General features: G+C 42.9%; 1 protein-coding gene across 1 annotated transcript in view; it reads right to left on the reverse strand.

The window, feature by feature from the left end:
- The window catches only part of veph1 (ventricular zone expressed PH domain-containing 1), a gene marked incomplete at both ends in the record, with an annotated part of 186,807 nt that overhangs the window by 93,993 nt on the left and 69,487 nt on the right, over positions 1–23,327 (reverse strand). Inside the window, 2 exon segments of the mRNA XM_080429094.1 lie at positions 1,247–1,467; positions 21,680–21,889. Of these exon segments, the coding sequence (XP_080285220.1) occupies positions 1,247–1,467; positions 21,680–21,889 (431 nt within the window).

A 23,327-nucleotide genomic window follows, 5' to 3' on the forward strand; every position in this document is an offset into this window, starting at 1 on the left:
TCTAGTCTACGCTACACTAATCTCTCAAGAACAGATTCAGAGCTGCGCTGCTGAATCTGTCGGGAGCCCCGTTCAGAACGTGTGCACGTTAGCCTACAAGTGTGCGTGCCTTCAGATCAGGAAGCAGGCCGCACTTTACCCAATCAAATGTAGTGAGCGGGATTTACATCTGTGCGCTCGCTTCCCACTGGAAACAAACCCAAACTCATTTAACAATAGCGTCCTCGGAGCCGACAAAACCACGGAAAGTTAGTAACATTTTAACTTGCTCTTTCATCATAGAAACAAGTGGGCTTATAACCAAAACGATCCATGTTCTTTGGGAGAATTGGTGCTAGCGTTCCGTGGAGAAATATTGTTAGTGGGAATGAAAACATAGGCGCACCACCGGAAGGTAAAAAAAACTGCAATGGGGGCTGTTTTTCCTTTGTTTTTGACGATGGGTTCCCAGATTGACACTACACTACAACTCAACACAACTACTTTGCCTCGGGATCCCCCGGTATGAAGTAACTAATGTGGCACGGGGAAAGGGAGGTCTGGAACTCTTTTACCCCTCGACCAAACTGTGGATAAGCGGATGAAGATGGACAGATGGATGGATGGATCAATGGTATTGCTACTTTTCAGAGGTGGAAAGTAACTAAGTACATTTACTTAAGTACTGTACTTAAGTAACATTTTTAGGTATTTGTACTTTACTTGAGTATTTCCAATTTCCAATACTTTTACCTCTACTCCACTACATCTCAGAGGCAAATATTGTACTTTTACTCCCCTACAATTATTTGAGAACTTGAGTTACTAGTTACTTTGTAGATTTTGATTATTATTACAAAACATACAGTAGCCACTACAGCCCTATATACATTTCGGCCATTTGAAAATAGCCGATCTACAAGCTCACAATGCGTCGCGATGCGACGCATTGTGAGCTTGTAGACCTGCTGTTTTCAAATGATTTGTATACATTTCAAAACTTGAAATGGGACATTCTGCATACTGAGGACTTTTACTTTACTGGTACTTAAAGTACATTTTAATGCCAATACTTATATACTTTTACTCAAGTACATTTCGAATTCCGGACTTTTACTTAATAATAACAGAGTATTTCTATGTTGCAGTATTGATACTTTTACTCAAGTAAAACATTTGAGTACTTTTTCCACCACTGCTACTTTTACGCAAGTAAAACAAATCAGAATATGTTTTTCGTCCACCACTGTCCATGGAGTATACTGACCTGCAGTGTATGCTAGTGCTCTCCTCCAGTCTCCTGCCCAGCAGCCTGGCTATGGCTGTGAAGGAGTTGCTCATCCTGTAGATGTCTTTAGCACAGCCTCCCAGGATGGACGGGTAGCGCTCCGTCAGCGCTCTGATCTCCAGCAGCAGCGTGTGGTGGAAGCTGTGCTCCATGCTCCCCAGGAGGGACACCAGGTACACCAAGGAGGTCCGTGCATGGTTCTGGAGAGAGGACAGGAGGGGATAGAGAAAACACAGAGTGTTATGGAATCATTTTGCACTGCAATGGGGGTCTAGAAATGAAAGTGAGTAGACCATGGAGTTTAAGGCCTGAAGCTATACCATAGACCAGTGGTTTTCAACCCTTTTCATATCAAGGTCCATTATTTATTCGGCATTTGAGCCACGGACCACCGTTTGAATGAGATTTAGACTCTCAGACCCAAAACTTAGAATATTGTGTCCACACTTCCATGCTGTATTGATGTGGTACCAATATGAGAGATAACAGGCCAATGTTAATTAAAATAACAATTCATTAATTAAGTAATGCAGATGTTTAACAATAATTTAACTCTTGAGAGCGTAGTCAAAGATCTATAAGGGTCCATTTGGTTACCAACTCTCCATCATTTAGCTGGGGACCACCTGGAACCCCCTCAAGGACCACAGGTGGTCCCCGGACCACTGGTTGAGAACCACTGCCATAGACCAATGGTTCCCAGACCACTAGTGCCGTGAGACAAGTCCAGGTGTACCTTGGGATTTTGTGACAATCACACTTTATTATTGCAAGAAATTAGTTTTGAATGTACTATATCAGTACCTTGTGTGCACTCGTTTCCTAGTACAAACACAAATTCTATACCCCCCCAAACAAGCGTCCCTAATCTCCCTCTTTTCTTTTTCTTTATCTTTTACAAAAACAGCAAGTACAGTAAAAGGTAAGTAGCCTTAGGCACCAATGGATCCAGAGCCATGTTGCCCATATTGTAGGTCAGAAGCCTATCTCCTGTTTGCCTGTGTGGCAGATCTTTATACAAGTACACAAGCTGGTATGTCACAGGGACTTACCCCCCAATCCAACCCTTGATGCTGAGTGCCAAGCAGAGAGGCATTGGGCACCATTTTTATTGTCTTCGGTATGAATCGGCCTGAATTAAACCCCATCCTCCCACCAGTCTCAGGGCGAACCCTCTAACTACCAGGCCACTGAGCTCACAAGGCATCGCATCTTATTTGAGAAAGCATGAAACAAGGGCTTAAGTGGTTAAACCTTTTATTTGGCATCGGTAAATACAAATAAACGTTTAAAGAGTGATAACACGTGTTATAGATAAAGTTTTGCGTGCAATACAGGTGTGCCTTGAGATTTTGACTTGCCCTTTGGTCTACGGCACTTTGAAAACCACTGCCGTATAGACTGTGTGTGTAATGGTAGCCAAATGAAGAGCAATGGCAGAGAGGCAGAGAGACAGACAGGTAAAAGAGCATGGAGAAGGTTAAACTGTGCAGATGTGGAAACAATTTATGCTGTTTAGCAGAGAAGCCAACCGCTGCCAACGATAGCCACGCATATGATTCTGGTTAAGGGAGCGGAGCGAAGGAGGGAATAGACAGAGAGAGAGAGAGAGAGAGAGAGAGAGAGAGAGAGAGAGAGAGAGAGAGAGAGAGAGAGAGAGAGAGAGAGAGAGAGAGAGAGAGAGAGAGAGAGAGCATTGTCAGTATTTATTGTGGAATAAAAATTGTCAACAGATCGCTTCACTGATGGGAAAGAGAACACAAGGGCTCCTGGATCTCAATCCCCCCCCCATCCAGTCAGGACTGCAGACTCATTCCCCATTTTCCACTGCAGTCTGAAAACTCACCTCTTCAGACTCTACCTCATGCACCCCTAGAACTCCTTATATAACTTCTTCTTGCACCTAACGCCCTAGCACTCCCCATTTACTGAATCAATTCTTGTACCTCACTCCCTAGCACTCTTCATTCCTTGCATCACTTCTAGTTCTTGTTGCCTATTTTTGATAGCTATAATACAGTAGGTGTATATTGGTGCTTGTTCACATACAGTATGCTAGGCACTGTATTGTAGGTCAGGGGTTCTCAAACGTTTTTATACCACGACCCCATATTATGAGGGATTTATTTTTACGTATTCGTACCACCCGCTCATATTGAACATAAGTCCTGAGTAAATGGTTTATGAACAGCTAAAATGTGTGCCTCACTCAGCCGGTGTTGGAGGCGGAGTCTGTCTGTGTATGAGAAGTCAAGTGGCCGTCCCTGATAGATTGGTGAAGCAATAGGAAGCGGCGCTGGTACCGAGCGCAAGGCTTTGGATCCGCCCTTCAAGACCTTCGATAGGGCTGGCTCCTCCAGTCTACCTTAACGTTGGTCGTTTTTTTTTGCCAATGCGCGACCCCAACGGCACCCTCCCGCGAGCCCACTTTGGGTCGTGACCCATAGTTTGAGAACCACTGTTGGAAGTTATTGACCACAAGTGCTAAGGGACTGGTCGTTAAACCATATTTTTTTTATATTCACACCAACAGTATATAGGAGGAGAACATAAAATGAATGCTGATCTTTTCTGATGTTTATTATAGGCAAATTTAGCGCTGTATTTCACGTCGGGGTCCATTTGGTTCCATATAGGTCCTCTTGGGGTTACAAAAACACCCTAAACGAAAGAAAGATTGAGCAACTACGTTCTATTTTTCATATTAACTACTATACTAATAAATGAACGCTAAGCGCTGCACGTTGTGTATTTGACTTACCAAAATGATTAGTGCTTTCTTTTAAGGCGAAGTCCTTCTAAAGTCGGAAAAATCCAATTGATGCAACAGGTGATTCAATGGACAAGTTAGATGGTTCAGTCTGTTGTCATGAATCGATGCTGTCACTCTTTCAGTGGTACGATGTGAGCAGCTCTCATATTTACATTTGATGAGGAAACTTGTGACATCTTTGCTCTGTCTAGACACAGGACAGGACAGTCTGTAAAGAAAGTCTTAGCCTACTTGCTGTAGCATCCGTTTGTGTTGGTTGAAATATTGAAGACATTTTCAGTAGTTTATGCTATATTTCGTTTTTTTCTCTGCTGTTCTAGACGCTTTTGAGCATGGCTGAGATATTTCCGCGTACTCATTTTGAATCATCCACTGCCAACGTGCTGAGTGCGCGCTACGTGAAAAAAAAAACGCCAGATATGTTAAAAGGCAAGCGAATGTGTCCACCCAATGCTATTTTTCCCAGCCCAATTACTTTGAAAATGGGCCAACCTGGCAACACTGTCTCTCTTGTTCACTGCGTGGGAGATACCATGTCGCCGTACAGGGTTATTAAACGCGATTTAGATAGTGGAGTATAACACGTATGAAAAACTAAAAAACAAAAACAAAATGAAATACAAAATTCAATAAATTAAAGTTGTATGACCCCCCCTAAAGCCACAATAAAAAAAACATGGCCCCCCCCAGGGCTCAAAATAAAGTTTGATGACCCCCCCCCCCCTGGGCCATACCAACCTCAGGTAAATAACGACCAGTCCCTAAGAATGTTATTTAGATAGCTACCCTTGTTGGCTGTTTGCTGACTAGGGTTCAGTGGTGGAAAAAGTACTCAAATTGTTTACTTAAGTAAAAGTATCAATACTGCGATGTAGAAATACTCTGTTACAAGTAAAAGTCCAGAATAAAACATTTACATGAGTAAAAGTACAAAAGTATTGGTATCAAAATGTACTTAAAGTACCAAAAGTAGAAAGTACTCATTATGCAGAATGTCCCGTACTTCACAAGCTTTCAAATGTATAAAAATCTTTTGAAAATAGCAGATCCACAAGCTCATTCTCTTTTTATGGTACCCTTTTGTATTGTTTTCTTTTCCTTTTTTGCCTTTATTGATAGGATAGTAGACTGACAGGAAATGGGGAGAGAGTGGGGAGTGACACGCAGCAAAGGCCGCCGGTATCGGGACTCGAACTTGCGACGCGCTGCCAGGCTACTTTAGAGCCTAGGTGCCCTTTTTTCTTCTTCTTCTTCTTCTTCTTCTTCTTCTTCTTCTTCTTCTTCTTCTTCTTCTTCTTCTTCTTCTTCTTCTTCTTCTTCTTCTTCTTCTTCTTCTTCTTCTTCTTCTTCTTCTTCTTCTTCTTCTTCTTCTTCTTCTTCTTCTTCTTCTTCTTCTTCTTCTTCTTCTTCTTCTTCTTCTTCCCCCCTACGGCTCCTCACTGGCAGGTGAGTCAGTAGGATAAAAAAAAAACAGCAGTGACAACACATAAATGTGTGTGGGGAGGAATTAATTGGCATAACGACTAATTGTGGAGAAAAAGGGGGTACAAAAATTATTGGCTACACTACATTTTTATAGAATAAATTAAATAAAAAAAGACAGTACATGATGCTCCTGACAAGGAGGATTGTACCTTGCCTTCAAACTTTGCACTACATTAAACCAATGGGTCCATCCTGCAGATTATGGCATATTGTATTAAAGCATAGTTTGCTTATATATGCCAATATTTGTTCTTTTAAGGCTTATGTCAATTATAATTTAGTGGCAAAACATTGTCTTGTACATTAAGTCCACCAAAGAGCTCTAAAATGCTTAAGAGATTTTGTGATAAATGTAACGGCAGTGATACTCCCTCACTGCGTGTGTATAGTCGTGAGTTCAAATATCACTGTGAACAACCAAATTATTTTTCATTTTCTTAGTCATCTTTATCAGCTTTCTCTTCATCATGTTCTCATAGTAACCTTCCTCTGTCCCTTGCAGCTATATTTTTAATATTTCCTTTTAGTGCGGGACATCAAAGGCAACCGAATGTTAACGAATGAACGGGAGACCAGATGACAGGAAGGAAGATGGAACATTTGGAGTGGGATGCGATCCGTCGCGGTTCCGTGTGTCGCTGGAGGTTAAGGTAGGGATGACCACCACAGTACATAATTACTCACTCATTTCCGTCCCTACTCCCGAATAGCTGCAGTGACCCGATGGGATTTCTGTTCTTGCTAAATCGTGACAAACTATAATAAGTGCAAACACATGGACTTGGCTCATAGTGGGTGCTAGCAAAATACTAAGTGAAACCGACCGTTGGATTCCACATTTCCCAAGTGACATCACTCTCTCTGGCCCTGGTTGTATTCTGCCCAATAAAGCACTTGGGGATGACAGATCTAATATATGGCTTACAGTAGGATGACATCTCAAATACACAGACAAGCACGCACATGAATACTCGCTCGTAAGTTAGCCAGAAAGCAGCGACACTCACTCACACAAACACACACACACACACACACACACACACACACACACACACACACACACACACACACACACACACACACACACACACACACACACACACACACACACACACACACACACACACACACACACACACACACACACACACACACACGTTTTCATGGGATACCCCACTGTGTGGAGAACATAATGAGTCCCAGAAAGTTTATACGGACACCAAAATGCGATTTCAAAGTCACAGCGATTAATTCCAAAACGCTTTTATATCCATTGGATAGGGATTGATTTTGTCCATTCTGTCTGTACTTTATCTTCAGCTGATGAATAACATCCTGTTCAATTCCCCTCTGCTCCCAGCTTTGTCTTTGATGTCGTTCGAGAGTTATTCTTTAAAGTCATTAACAGTAACTGTGTTTTGTCATACTCAAGAGACTTTAAGTGATTTAGAGATTAATACATAGCATCTTCTGTACGATTCACAACAAGGAGAGAAGAGAAGAGAAGAGGAGGAGAGGAGCGATTAGACAAGAGCGCGCACACACACACACACACACACGTGTGCGCGCGCGCACACACACACACACACGCACGCACACACACGCACACACGCACGCACGCACGCACGCACGCACGCACGCACACACGCAAACACGCGCGCACACACACGCGCACACACACACACACACGCACACGCACACGCACACGCACACGCACACGCACACGCACACGCACAAACACAACCTACCCCTTCCATTAACCTAATCCCCCTGAGATGTGCTCCAGGCTGACATTTGACAACAAATAGTCATTTAGCAGAGCTAATACCTTAAGTTCTGTATATTTGCATTCCCACAAGCAGAGCCTCAAATCTGTCAGCTCTATTTATTTAGCTTGCCAAATCTATAGGCACTTTTATCAGAAGACATGCGTTCTGGTAATATGCCATAACACTTTTGAGCCAATATTAACCCATTAAGACCGGGAACGCATATGTGGCTATACAAAAATAGTAGATGTACAAGCTCTGAGCTTGTAGATCTGCTATTTTTGGGGGAAAAAATGAAAATTTGTGCAAATCTTTGAAGATATATATATATTTTAAAGCGAAAATTTGTAACTCAAATCCTTGCTTTTTGGGGGATTCAACAAATGTCTTCTAAAATCCTAACAGTATGTTGCTATAATATCATTGGTACTTTTTCATGTCAAGGACCCCCCAAAATTATGTGTTTGGCCGCGGACCCCATCTCAAAATATGGTGTTCCAGGGACCCCCACAGAAGCAAAGATTTGAGTTACAAATGTTTGCTTAAAAAATATATATTATTCAAGGATTTGCAAAAAAAAAATCTAGATTTTTCTAAAATAGCAGATCTACAAGCTCGTAGTGCGGCACTCGGTGTGCGCTATGAGCTTGTATATCTGCTACTTTTGAAAAGCCAAAGGAATCTAAAAACGACACACAGATGCGTTCCCAGTCTTAATGGGTTAACATACAGCTGACTTGTGCGCAGCATGCATGTGCTTAACACACATTGCCAACTCAACATGTGGTTTCATTTAATCTCTCATTAAAGTGCTTTTTCTTATTATCTGAAATATTTTCTGTGGGTCAGAGATATAGGAGAGTCTCAAGAGACAGATCATCTAAATCAATATTTTTCCAAGTCCGGGCCTAAGCCTCAGGAACAATCTATGCTACACAATGTTCACAGTACGTAATCCACACATATCCGTCTTCGTTCACACAATTTATACACACTAATATCCGGAGTGATAATTTGGATTACGGGGCAAACTTTATACACTCAAGAGTTAATTTAACCCTGGATTGTACTGCATGTGTTGCCATTCATTGCTCAACTCTCCCCTGCAGCTTCAAGGCTTGCTGCCTGGCTGCGTATTGTGATTGAAAGGTCAATTCATTTTGTATATGAGGAGAGATACTGAATAATGTGAATAAGTGATTTATAGCTCCCTGTCCTGCTGTCCATTTACTTTGTGTCAGTAATGTGCGTGTGCTCATGCCACTTCTGACACAACATTCCTGAGGGAATGTCCCCAAAGACAGTTCCCTTCATGTCTGCTATTTGGCGAATGCTTTATGATGGATAAATCAATTCCTCAATTAACCAACAGCATGTGTTTATCCAGCTGTGACACACAGCTGTGTCTCACTCTTAAAACACTGCTTTGAATTTGTAAGTGGAAAACCAACCGCAAAAAAATACATGTAAATCCTAATCTATTATTTAAGAAGCCACAATAGTATACTGTAAATCCTCTAATAGTGACCTCTATTCAATTAAAAACCGGGCCTCTATTAATGCCCGGGGGCGTTGTTGAAACAAGCAAATACAAGCCGGTCTGCTAATAATTCTGATTTATTCGTAATGTTGACCGGGCCAGGATCTGTATTCTTCTGTATGAAAATGAATTAATTAATTAAACGACCATAAAGCAACATAAACGACACACTCTACCATCCTTCAGTGGTGGAAAACGTAATTTAATTCATGAATCCCAGGATCCATTCTCTCTTAGGACATGATCTGACAGTAGCCTATATGCCTCCTACAGACTATGGTACTTAACAGCTCACACCTAGACCATTGATATGCAGGAGTAGGCAGCTTTTAGCTTTGTAAAAGATGTGAATGGGGCAGCCAATGTATCACTGCAGTAACGTGAGAGGCGCGGACGGCGGCTGTGTCTATATTGTTGTCGGAGCAGAATTATTTTTTTCTGGCGAAACTTGTCCAGGAGTTTGAGAAGCTAGACAGGGCAGGCAGGGTCTTTACTGACCGGGCCATGGCCCCACTGGCCCTCATGACGCCTCGCCTCTGATTTACGGTACAATAGTATTGTGCGTCATGATTCGGTAATGGCGACCATACCAAAGTGCGACAAAAGCACAATAAGGACACCTTCACCACTCCTCTCCTCTCATTATCATCATCATCATCATACCTGCCTTTCAACTTTTGCACTTATCTCACCTCGCCCCTCTCTCTCTCTCTCTCTCTCTCCTGTTATTCACTCCTTAATGGAAGTTCATGTAAAACAACACCACCGCTACATTATTGGCAGGCTAAGTGCTCATTTCAATTGTTACTCCTTAGTTAGTAAGTAAGCCTGCAAAAACGCTCATTTGAAACAATTAAATGGAGGCGTTCAAAGAGTTTTCTGCGTCCCTGTCCACACATAAACTGTGATTGATTGATAGCAGAATGAACAGAACAGTAGCAAACCTGTGATTACAGGCAGGACTGCCCTTCTGAAGAGGACAGAAGAATGCACGTTACTGTATAGTTTGGACATGTTGCACTATAGGGTTCTCTTTGGTTTTGCCGAGGTAAACCCCAGACATTTACATAATGAGTACCAGAGAAAATAATTTATTTTGACTATACATACGCAACAACATGTCAGCTAGGTATTTAGGGGTCACGGAAGACGTCATTAACCCTTTAAGACCCGGGAACGCATCTGTGTCATTTTTCCGGATTTCTTTGCCTATTCAAAAATAGCAGATCTACAAGCTCATAGCGCGGCACCGAGTGCCGCGCTACGAGCTTGTAGATCTACTATTTTTTTTTTTTATCGTGAACATTTCTGCAAACCTTTGAATATATATATATATATTTTTTTAAGGCGAACATTTGTAACAGTTTTCTGAAAAAAACATATGTTGCTGCATATCAGTGGTGCTTAAAACCTTTTTCATGTCAAAATATTATGTTCCAGGGACCTCCAGAAGCAAAGATTTGAGTTACAAATGTTTGCTTAAAAAACATATAGATATTAAAAGATTTGCACACATTTTCACGAATTTTCAAAAGAAATAGCAGATCTACAAGCTTGTACATCTGCAATTTTTTTAATGGCCAAAGATATCTAAAAAGGACACAGATTGCGTTCCCGGTCTCAAAGGGTTAAAGGTGGACAGGAGCATGTCTGACACGGCGTAAACCGCCTATTAATCTTTTTCCAGGTTTCATGCTTTTATTGTCCATCATCATAAAGTCTGCGTCCTGTGACCTCAACAGCAATATGAGACTTTCCAAAACAAGCCTTACGGCTGGGTTCATTCCACTAAATCAGGGATCTTCAGCGTTTTCAGGCCAAGGACCCCCTAGCTGCTGAGAGAGATGACGCACAGACCCCCCCCCCCCCACTACATATTGTGTAACATTGTGTTGCAGATAACACTTTTTCATAGATTTCATAGATAGCTGGATTCATGTTAATGTGTATGTTCAGATAGTTAACCTTTAAACCCTCAATATTTAGTCAACTTGACCGTTAGCTCTGTACTTGGTCTGCTCTTTCTCCCTCTACGCTGATGACTCTCCGAAAATAGCAGATCTACAAGCTCACAACGCCTCGCAGGCTAGCGCGAGGCGTTGTGAGCTTGTAGATCTGCAATTGTTGGCTAATGTTCCCCACCACACAAATATTTGGCGGACCCCCTGTAGTAACTCTGAGGACCCCCTAGGGGTCCCGGACCCCCTGTTGGGGGGGGGAACATTAGCCAACAATTGCAGATCTACAAGCTCACAACGCCTCGCAGCGCGAGGCGTTGTGAGCTTGTAGACCTAGGGGTCCCGGGTCCCGGGCTTGTAGACCTAGGGGTCCCTAGGTCTACCTAGGGGTAGACCTAGGGGTCCCGGACCCCCTGTTGAAGAACCTTGCACTAAATCACTGGTTTCAAGTGCAGAATGGGAGTAATAGCCACTTCCTCTGTCAGCTCTGCCATCAGTGTCCTGCTGCACAGGTAAACTGCATTGAAGCTCGCATGGAGAATATGGACAGTTTTCAGAATGGTTCAAAGAAGTTAAACATTTTGTTATTCCATAAAGGATTTAAGTAAACAGCTCCCAAATGACTAAACCTTTTGCGTCTCATTTTAGATGCATTCTGCGCCTATTATGGGGCAGGCTGATTGGTGTGAGGCGCGCAGCCAACAGGTGAATTCACAATTGCCTAGAGGTGTGGTGTTTTTCCGTACGTTTGGTATTTTTGAGGACTCGCCCACTGGTGTGGGAGGTGATACAGTATGGGGTGTGTCTTTTGTAAATCAGCAGCACACTGCAATTTGGGGATCAAGAGGTGATTTGCGCCATCTCCTGCTTATGTAAGGTCTACCAATACAGTAGCTACTGTATTAGTGAAGTGAGAATGTGATTGCGTGAGATTAGAAGCGTGGAGCTGAGCTATCCCTGGTAATAGATATGTTTCCATACAGCCATACATTTTTATAATGTTATATTGTATAACCTTTATATAACCACAACAAATTCATTTACTGGAGCTCTGATTGAGGAAATTCCACTACTCCACTGCAACTTTTAAGTTCTGCTCCAAATACAACGCTGCTGTCTTAGTAAATCAGATGTCAATTACAGATCCACAGAATACATACACTTAAAAAAGTTAAAATAGCTGATCTACAAGCTCACGATGTGTCGCTATACAGGTGTGCCTTGGGATTTTGACTTGACCATTGTGTGCTTCAGGGCACAAACACTTTTAAAAGTGTTCTAAAGAAAATTACAAACATTAAAACAAAAACAAAAATCGTACAAAGCTTGCTTGATCAAGACCTGGAAGGGACCTTGGACACAAGCTCAGAGCTGTTGTGTTTGATTACCAACCGATGTTTTCCACAACATCACAGTGGTGTAAAGACAGGGACCCCACCGAGTGAAAACAGGGACCCCGCCGAGTGAAAACACAGACCCCTCCAAGGCACGACTGGACGTGAGAAACCTGGAGCTTACTCACACAAATATTAGCTTTTCCTTCTACAGTATGAGTCACATATGACGCACGCACGCACGCACGCACGCACGCACGCACACACACACACACACACACACACACACACACACACACACACACACACACACACACACACACACACACACACACACACACACACACACACACACACACACACACACACACACACACACACACACACACACACACAGAGAGAAAGAGACCATTCCTCTGAGACAAGGAACAATTTGGCCTGTCAGCTCCAATCACACCATTGTTTTAACTCCAGCAGTTTTGCAATCCAATCTGCCCAAGTAGTCATGCGTGTACACTACAGTATACTGTATGTGTCTCCTTGTGTGTATGAACGTGTGTGTGTGTGTGTGTGTGTGTGTGTGTGTGTGTGTGTGTGTGTGTGTGTGTGTGTGTGTGTGTGTTGTGTGTGCGTGTGCGTGTGCGTGTGTGGCCATCACACTGTTTCCATTATGCATACTGAACTACTGCTGCTCACACTGCTGAGCTGAGGTTCCACTGTATAGCTCTTAACCACATTAACCCTGGCATCCCTATTTGGCCATGTCACTATAGGCCAAACAATGCATTAATAAAATAGTGGATCTACAAGCTCACAATGTGTCACATTGTTACATGCCTTTATTTTGCTTTGTGAATAGACTAAGGCCTAATTGTTGCTCTTGTTTTGGAAAGCACTTTGGGTCAACTGCTGTTGTTTGAGAGGAACAGGTTAAAACGGTTTCCCCAGGAGCTGTACAGTCTGGCAGTCTGGTGCACAACCCCCCCATAAAACAGTTCTACAGATACTGGTGTGTGTGTGTGTGTGTGTGTGTGTGTGTGTGTGTGTGTGTGTGTGTGTGTGTGTGTGTGTGTGTGTGTGTGTGTGTGTGTGTGTGTGTGTGTGTGTGTGTGTGTGTGTGTGTGTGTGTGTGTGTGCATGCATGTGCAGCTTAAGGGTTTGTGTCCACAGAAAGCACTTTGGATTTCAAAAATATGAATGCCCAGAGCGCTTTCCAAAGCGCATATTGTTGATGAGGTTTGACCGTCGCCTCATCTGCATTACTAGTACAAATAGCCTTACCACAATAGCTAACGGATAACATAACGTTTATTTATCATTATTATCATACGCCAGAAACCACATCCTTGTGAAATCTCCATGAAGACCGCCGCTGTTAGGAGAAGGGTAGGAGTGTGTGGGTGCACAGCAGATTCTCTCTCCTCTGCCATGTTTGTTATCTCCACCAGGACGGTGGCGGCCCTAATTCACTAAGCTGGTCGTAAATATGGGGTAAATAAAGTTCATAAAGGAGGTCGTATTTTTGGTACTCACAAACTTTTTTGGTACTCACAAACTGACGTGCAATTCTCAAAGGGGTTTGTGTATCCCTGAGACGTGCGTATGACCAGGTGTAGGACATGATTAATCTGGAAGGCTGCGTCCAACAGCATCCAACTTCAACGTCACCGTGCTGAACCGTGCTAAACAGTGTTGTCATGTCCGCTTATTATAAGCGAATTTGGGCTTATTTTTTGTTGCTTGTTGCTTGTAAATATTGGTAGCTGTGGGGTGCGGTTTTTTGGGCTTGTTTCTAAAGTGTAGTTATTTGGGCTTGCTTCACAATTGTTCAATTGTTTTAACCGGTGGTTCTCAAATATTTTTATGTCATGGACCACCAAGTTAATATGTAGGCTAATTTATCCCTATAAGCCCCATCTGAAAATGTTTTGTGCTAGCTGGAGCCCCGTACCAGATTTGTGTTGTTAGAATGTTTTAAAAATCTTCCAAATATTCCACATTTTATTTCAAGATAAAAAAAAAAATAGCAGATCTACAAGCTCACAACGGTTTAATTAAAGTGCTCATAATGGCCTAAGTGCCAGTTGCTTCTTCTGGGCTTGTTTTCCTAGATCTTGTTGCTTATTTCTCTCACAACATCTGGCAACGATGATACAAGTTCCTCCGCCGTCTCTCGTCTAAAGATAACAGATGCGGTGTCGCATCGCCTTGACAACTTACTGTTCTGTCTGGAAGCGGATCACGTAATAAATGCTCTCATGTGTAATGAGAATAAAGAAGTTTACAAGGTTTAACCCCATTACCAAATAAAAGGCTAATAAAACGTGGAAAGAATATTATATACGCCTTTTCTAATGAACATTGCGCACCTTTACCGACGTAAAAAGATGATGAAATCGACCATACAAGTGGAACGCTGCTATCCGATTATGGACCAGAGCTTATTGATTACTTATTGATTAAATTCGTTAATTTTGTATTAATATATCACTGTCCTACGTCGGAATGGGGAATGGATCTTCTGGACACAGCTTTCATCTACTATAGTTTCCTCATCAGATGGTAAGATTTATTAGGCTGTTGTGTGTGGTGTTCATGTGATCAATATACAGTAGAGTAGCCTACAGTAGGCTATTACAAATTAATACCGCGGCACGGACACTGGAGGTGCGTCAGTCCCTCCGCAGTTTCATTAAGGCATGATAGCCTATTTTCATTATTTCGTGACCCTTTGGCTGAGATGGCCCGCTGGCAAACACACTGAGGGACCTAATAATTCAGCTCTAAATGCAACTGATAGCCAAACAAATTAAAAGCGGTGGAATCTACATCATGTCTATATTATGCATAGGCTACAAGCAATACATCGTTTGACATTTTTATTTTTTATATATATGTGTTGACAAATGTTGGGCATATATATATTTTATTTGAGGTTTGCCACTGTTGTAATTGATTTTGGCATGAAGAATAAAGCATTCTAAAGACATACGCACATTTCAGCCCTGACATTAAGAAGAAGAAGGGATGTCTGCATACTCCGCACGCTCCTAGGTTATACTTTACCACTTAGAGGTCTTCATTAGGTTTGGGAATCTGCACCCAAACCAACTAGCAAAAAGCAAACATGGATAAATGGCTCAAACATCCAGTTGCTGTTCTCTCATTCTCCCTGCAGCCATAGTTTTGGCTGATACTATGACTGACAAAAAAAAACACACAGACACACTAAAGACAGTTCCAATAAAGGTGGCTTGTTTCAAGGTTACGTAACCACTATTACTACTAGTGGCAAGCTGAAAAACATGAATCAACTACAGTATATCTGACCACAAAATGAAAGAATGACTTTATGAATAGTTTCTAACTTGTGTTAGATCCAGGTTTCAACATCAGACATCTTGTGTTCAAGTGGCACTTCTTGGTGAGAAACTCATGTGAAATCATAATCTGCCAGTCACCACATCAAAGCATGGGAGAGAGAGAGACAGAGAGCTTTTTTTTTTCTGGGAAGAGGATCGACTTAAGGACACTTCCAGATCTGAAAATGGACTTTGCCTCCCTACCGCCGCTGATAGTATAGCCAGTGTAAAGTGCTTTGAGTCTGAGGGAACTGCAGTAGAAAATGGAAGGCAAACACTCCTACTGAAAATCCATGTTTTTAATTACAACAATCACATTTAGTTTACCTTCAATTTGATGAACAAGAATCAAACAAGAGACTGACTTGCGAGGCTAACGTTAAATTGACTTTAGAAGTGCTTTGCTGTCTGATATGAATGTCTTATATATATATTAAGTCAAATCAGTCAATGGACTTATTTTTTCAGGGAAAGGAACAGAAAAGCCAAGAGTGTTGAGCAATCGAGCTAAAATAGAACACAACTGCAGTTAAATGTCCCTATGAGTGCAATGTGTGCGTGTGCGTGTGTGTGTGTGCATGTGCGTGGGTGCCTGCATATCTTTGCTGTCGGGCAAAAACCTTGTATCTCCATACTTCATCTTTGTATTATTATTTTTCATAAATCGATTTAATACTTTACTTTTTCATAAATCGATTTAATACTTTACTATACTGTGAGATGTGTGATGTGACACGTTTGTAGATCTGCAATTTTTGCTCTGTTTTGCTTTGTTCTTGGGAAGTGATTAAGTCTTTCTGTGGGTTTTTTATAAATATCTAACCAATAAACAATATTAACAAGAACTACAATTCCTAGTAAAATGTTGCACACATGGTGTCCGGCCAACAGTCGGGGCGCAAACACAGGATGCTCTCCCCTACCATCACCAGGAGTTCTTAGCAGAGGCATTTCCCAGAAATTGGAGCCATTATTTTCCGAACGGCTCCGATGTGATGAAAGACACGACCAACAGTGTAGTTTGTGAGTGTGGCTTTGGGAGTCGTTGTCTGTGTGTTTGTGTGTGTCTGCTGATATGTATTTACATCACTTGATTTTCATATGATGGTGGTTATTCTGCAGTGTGTGTGTGTGTGTGTGTGTGTGTGTGTGTGTGTGTGTGTGTGTGTGTGTGTGTGTGTGTGTGTGTGTGTGTGTGTGTGTGTGCGTGTGCGTGCGTGTGTGGGGGTGGTTGGCAATTTTTTGGACATGAAAATTGCGGGGAAAGGGCCCTCTTGAAGGAAGCGATTGGCTAAGACCTTAAGTACCAGAAGGTTTCATAACCATTTCCATTCTGTGATCTGTAAGCACACATGTGTGTCCGCCCGTCTGTGTGTGCGTGCGTACGTACGTACGTACGTGTGTGTGTGTGTGGGTGGGTGGGTGGGTGCACGTAAGGGATCACGTCCCATCTAAACACAGGCATGTGTATCTTTCCCTGTGCCTTAATTTCCCCAAATTGCTGTTAAACTGCCTTAAATGCACCCCAAGGGAGAGAGACTGTGAGCCCTCAGACTCTGTCCTCCTGTCACCTCAAACAGACACACACGCACACGCACACACACACACACACACACACACACACACACACACACACACACACACACGCACACGTATTACTATACTTGTGGAGACATTTTAGGATAGCATAACAAAAATAGTTCCAGCGACGTGTTATGCTGCGACGTGTTGTGAGCTTGTAGATCGGCTGTTTTCCAGTGCGCAACACCGGCACGCAACAGAGTATAAATCAGGCATGATGACTCTAACTGTAATCCCTTAACCTAACCTCTAAATACCTAATCCTAACCCCAGACGTGAATCTTTGCCAAATTGTAAAGCCATCTATAAAAAATCTCTAACCATAAAACAACAATGTTTCTTGTAAGGAGCAGGAACATGGTACTCACATGTCTATTTCTCAAATTCTACTATCGTTTTGGGGACTTTTGGCCATCCAAGCATAGTAATACATGTAAACACACAAACACGCACGCACACACGCACACACGCGTGCATGTGCTCCCTTCCTCTGTTTCATTCTCTGGAAATCTCTGCAAACACTCTCTCCCACTCTCTCAGTCCTTAGTGTGTAACTACTGTCCAGTTCGTGCTACTGACAGAACCATCACTCTCACATGGGGAATGTTAACCCATTTAGACCCAAGGCCGATTCTACAAATGTCTATATACATATTAAAAATCACACCCAGTGTGAAGTGGGCGGTGTGGTCATCACAGTGGTCATCATAGTGATGGAAGCTCACTTCCAAAAATAGATTTTTGGAAGTGCATAGTCCTATTTATAGGTTATTAATGTCATCATGTGTCTCGCTAGCCAATCACAGTGCTGAATAGAGTCAGCCAATCACAGTACAGGAAAGTGGGCCAATCACAGTGCAGGAAACTAATACTAATGAGGTGTTCCAAACCCACTTATAGGGGCGGCTACACCGCCCAAAAATGTTCAAGATTTCCCCCCAAAATAGTAGATCTACAAGCTCATAGCGCGGCACTCGGTGCCGCACTATGAGCTTGTATATCTGCTCTTTTTGAATAGCCAAAGAAACCTAAAATGACACAGATGCGTTCCCGGTCTCAATGGGTTAAATAAACTAATAGAAAGTAAAAAGGCTGTATAATAATTCACTCCTTATAGCTGAAGGCAAATGGCAGTTTGATTATTAGTACAGTACTTCGACCCGTGGTAAAGCCCAGACAGCTGGCGTAATGAAGGCCTTGTTTGCACAGTGCAAAGAAAAGGAAAATACTGTTCGTTGGATGGAGTGAGGTTTAGGGTTTGATTCCTCCCAAACCAGCCATCCCTACACAAAACAATCCTTAGTATAGTGCTCATTCACCAAAGCCTACTGCAGCTTTAAAAGATTTACTGCCAATGTAAGGGTAGACTATTTTGGTTTGATTTAATATTTTACGACTTATTAAAGGATTACCTCCTGCTCTAAACAACGAAGAGCCAATGGCGAATTCACTTAGGGGGCCGTGACCACCAAGATGTTTTTTTACCTGAGCATGTTTTTAATCGTCCTTTATAATGGGAGCGCTGCATTTTTGGCGCTCGCGCACTAACCTGTGCCGTATCTGCTTGCTGAGAGCTGAAATGTTTTCAACTCGGGCGTTTGGAAGCGCTTCTAGGTGAGCACTTTAGGGAAAGAAAACGCCTCGGTGGACACGGCCCCTTAGACTCATAGGGGGGTGTGGGTACCATAAGGTCTTTGAAGGACACAGTTGTGAACTGCATGTCTATCTGTGCATGTAACATCCTCAAAAAAGATGCTAGCAAAAAAGCTAACATGCTTCATTTGACTGCAGACTGAACAGCTTCAGTCACTCAACAGTTGTGCAAGCACAATGTTGTTTTCACTTTCATTTGATTTATTTTATGTATTCGTATTGCCACGTACAGTATTGTTCATTTGTCCATAGAGGTACCGTAAATTTCGGACTATAAGCCGCGACTTTTTTCCCATTTTTCGACCCTGCGGCTTATATAACGGTGCGGCTTATCTATGGATTTTTACAGCTAACGGCCACTAGGGGACCTCCTAAATCTATGGATTTTACACCCGCGGCTTATAGTCCAGTGCGGCTTATATATGTTCCAAACATTCAATTTAGCTGCTGCGGCTTATAGTCAGGTGCGGCTTATAGTGCGAAAATTACGGTAACTCTAAGTACAGCAATGGCTGCAATGTTGCCACAGCTGCATTGTAAGTGCAACATGTGACAATAAAATGCTTGAACAACTTTGTCCATCAAAATGTAATCCAAGCCGAATCTCACTCTCCCCGTTCACGCTGTAGACCAAAGCACCTCCCTCTGGGTATTAACCACTTAAACCCTCTAGACTTAGTAAACTGGATATGAGTTGGCTCTGCATTTGGACCGCTTTTTTGTCGGTCTACACCAACTCTATTCCCTGACACGTTGTGAGCTTGTAGATCTGCTATTTTTGGCTAATGTTCTGGTTTTCCCACCTTAAGTGAGACGTACTGCCATAAGGGTGGGGGTTCGCTGCAGTCAATACATCAATATTACCCCCGTAGAAGCCAGCCTCTGTGCACTGAACAATTAATTTGTACTCAGGTTAAATGTTACATTTGTACGTGCTCAGAGTTACATTAACGCTGGGCTGAGCGTGTGAAATAGCAATGAAAAATGATCTATAATTTAGAGAATTATGCCTTTTTCACAGCCATTTATTTTGCTGGGCAATCATTAGTAGTGCATGTGCGTGCGTGCGTGCGTGTGTACAGTATCTGTACCCTGTGCGTATTGCACATTATTATGTGTGTGCATGTGTATGTTGTACAGTATGTCCATGCATGTGGGTTTAGTATGTGAGTGTTTGAGTGTAGATGGTTGTGTGTATGCATGTGTCTACGTGTGTGTCTGTGTGTGTGTGTGTGTGTGTGTGTGTGTGTGTGTGTGTGTGTGTGTGTGTGTGTGTGTGTGTGTGTGTGTGTGTGTGTGAGTGTGATGTGTTCATGTCTATGTGGTTGTGCGTGCATGCATGTGTGTGAGAGAGAGAGAGAGAGAGAGAGAGAGAGAGAGAGAGAGAGAGAGAGAGAGAGAGAGAGAGAGAGAGAGAGAGAGAGAGAAGAAAGAGAAAGAGAGAAAGAAAGAGAGAGACAGAGAGAGAGACACAGAGAGAGACAGAGGGACAGAGGGACAGAGAGAGAGAGAGGGGTTGTGAGAAGTAGGGCATTCCTTGCCAAGCAGACTAAGTCCATGTGGATCTCACAGTTCCGGTGTCTGTATCAACACCATGGCCCACAGAGATCCACACTAACAGTCACACCTTTTCATCATCTGATGATGACAGGGTGAATGTTCCGGATGGACAAAAACATGTTTTGTCTACTGCACACAATCCGGGAAACACACTGAAGTAGCAAGGCTGGACACTGTCCGTAACTCTACCTCGCTTGGATGCGAGCATTAAGAGCTGGACGCGCATCAAGCAAAATCCTCCTCAGTGTTAATTTAACTCAGAGACAGTACAAAATGCTGTCGGGCAGAAAGCTTGTATCTCCATATTTCAACCCCCCCCCCGCCCTAGTGGCCTACTGCCACTATAATAGTGAAGAAATAGTGAAGAAAGACGATCTACAAGCTCACAACTTTGCGCGTTGTGAGCTTGTACATGGGCTATTTTCAATAGTTTACATTATCATTGTAAAAAACTTTTTTGGACACCCGACAGCGACAAAATGTAACCAAATGGATTCATGGTTACATTTCTACACTCTAAAGAGTTACAAATGGATACATTAACCACTTGAACCCTTTTTACTTAGTTGTGTCTATACTTGGTCCCCTTCTTTTACCCCCTCGTCACCAAATGTGTAGAGGGCTATTCTCGCTGAATATTCGCCTATTATGACACAGCAAGAATAGGGAAGCAAGGGTTCGTGTGGTTAACACTGAGGATTTTACTGTGCAGAACTGGATGATATACGGTACAGCTTTGGCATAGGAACACCATTATACAGCCCTCTACACACACATGAATCTCTAAGATCTCATCCAAATCTGATCTTCGTGTGTGTGTGTGTGTGTGTGTGTGTGTGTGTGTGTGTGTGTGTGTGTGTGTGTGTGTGTGTGTGTGTGTGTGTGTTGAGGAATAATTATGATATTGTTAAGGTTGTTTATATCTAACCTTCCCTTCCAGCACATTCCAGTACAATATGTTGTTCATCTTATGTTGTCCATCTTGTGTCATATGATATATGAAATTTTGCATGTTGTAAGAGCCAAATATTATGTCTCTCTGTTGGCCTGATAGCTATGTTTATGGTACAGCTTGTCCTATGTAACATGACAGTATGGTCTGATTCCTTGTGCTCGAGGCAGAACTACCTGTGTGTACTGTACCCAACTTCTACCTGTGTATTAAAGCACCAACACCACCACCTTCTAATGAGTGCCTCTGACTCCCTTAGTTTATCAATTACTGATTGATCATTAATTCCTCGTGTGTATGTGTGTGTGCGTGTGTGTGCTCAGTGTCTAGTTTATTAAACACTTAAACCCTACTTATAGTTTGATACTTGTGTGACGCTGTATCAAGTAGGGTGTAAAATTATGGAGATAAGAGGAACAACATTGTAAGTTATACATGACTCTACCTCATTGATAATGGCCACAGCTCCATGGATCTTGGCTACGTGACCCAGCAGGGCAGGACACTGCTGTCCCACTGTCCTCAGAGCTGGCAGGAAGCTGACCAGAGAGGAAGGGCTGGCCTGAGAAACGTCTACCAGCGCGCCCAGCAGGGCCTCGGTCAGCGAATGGTCCCCTAGATAACCAACCAGCGAGGGGACCTGTGGACTCAGCATCTTAGAGAAGAGAGAGAGAGGGAGAGAGAGAGAGAGAGAGAGAGAGAGAGAGAGAGAGAGAGAGAGAGAGAGAGAGAGAGAGAGAGAGAGAGAGAGAGAGAGAGAGAGAGAGAGAGAGAGAGAGAGAGAGAGAGAGAGAGGGAGGGAGAGAGAGAGAGAGAGGGAGGGAGGGAGAGGGAGTGGGCAGGACAGAGAGAGAGAATGAGAGAAGGGGTCAACGTTTAATAATTTTCTTGTTGAGAAATGGGTGCTATTGTACAGGCACCAACACTGCATAGTGTCTGCCCACACACACACACACAGACACAGAGACACACACAAACACATATGCGCACGTGCACAGACAGACCTTTTGCAACATCACATGCCTATGTGTGTGTGTGTGTGTGTGTGTGTGTGTGTGTGTGTGTGCTGATGTCAGCAGGTGAGAGGAGTGAACTTGGACTGCAATGAGAAGCCTGACTGAAGGAGTGACTGATAGTCACACAAAAGGCTGACTCTAAAACTGTCTGGATAAAATCAGTCACTGGGCATTTCCACCTCATTATCTGATTCTCAGGGGGTGCCTGCGTATGTGCGTGCGCATGCATCTGCCTGTGTGTACGTGTGCATGTGCATGCGTGTGTCAGTGTGTGTGTGTTCGTGCGTGTCAGGGTTTGACACTAGCTAGGCTGGTGTCCCATTGTGGTTCCATCACCAGACCAAACTGGAATAGTTCAGGTTGACAGCATGTGACAGATGTGACTCTACAAGCAAAAACAAAAACAAGTTGCTGTTTTTCTCCAGCTATGTGGCTAACGATGACTAACTGAAAAACAAGCCTAGGAGAGTGAGCGATGTAGTCCATACCTGGCAACATGGGAAAATATCTTTCAAACACCATTGGGGTGGGGGGTTGTTGTTTGCGGTGCACATTGTCCGCTTAATTTCCGTTATATTTTCTCCAAAGGGGTGGGAGTGGGTGTAATTTTATTTGAAGTACTGGTTTGACCAAGTTCACAAAACAGACACAAAAAAGTTCATTCCAATTCCATAATAATTCAGCTCAGTTCATCAAGGAGGAAATGTTTGTGACCAGTAATGTACCCACCTTTCATGCTGTACTGAGGAATGTTATGTTTAAATGTACCATACCCGTGGGGGGATATGAGCACCCACGCTTGTTTCACTCACGCACATGATTTGGCAACCCGGGAGCCAGCGAACCCAAAAAAGCTAATAAACAGCTGACATTTGGGGAAAGCCAACAAAACGGGCTTCGCTGTTCCATGCACATGGTAATGGTCAATGTCTGTGTGCAAATGCAGAGCCATTGCTCCAGCCACTGAGGAGAACCGGGCAGAAGAGATTTTGGGCTCACAGCACACACAGAGCTTTGTAGAATTATAGGAGGATGTGTAGACTGATGGAGTCAAAGAATGTATTAATTATGGCCTTA

Source organism: Gymnoscopelus braueri (assembly GCF_963280865.1).
Source record: "Gymnoscopelus braueri genome assembly, chromosome: 5".
NCBI lineage: Eukaryota > Metazoa > Chordata > Actinopteri > Myctophiformes > Myctophidae > Gymnoscopelus > Gymnoscopelus braueri.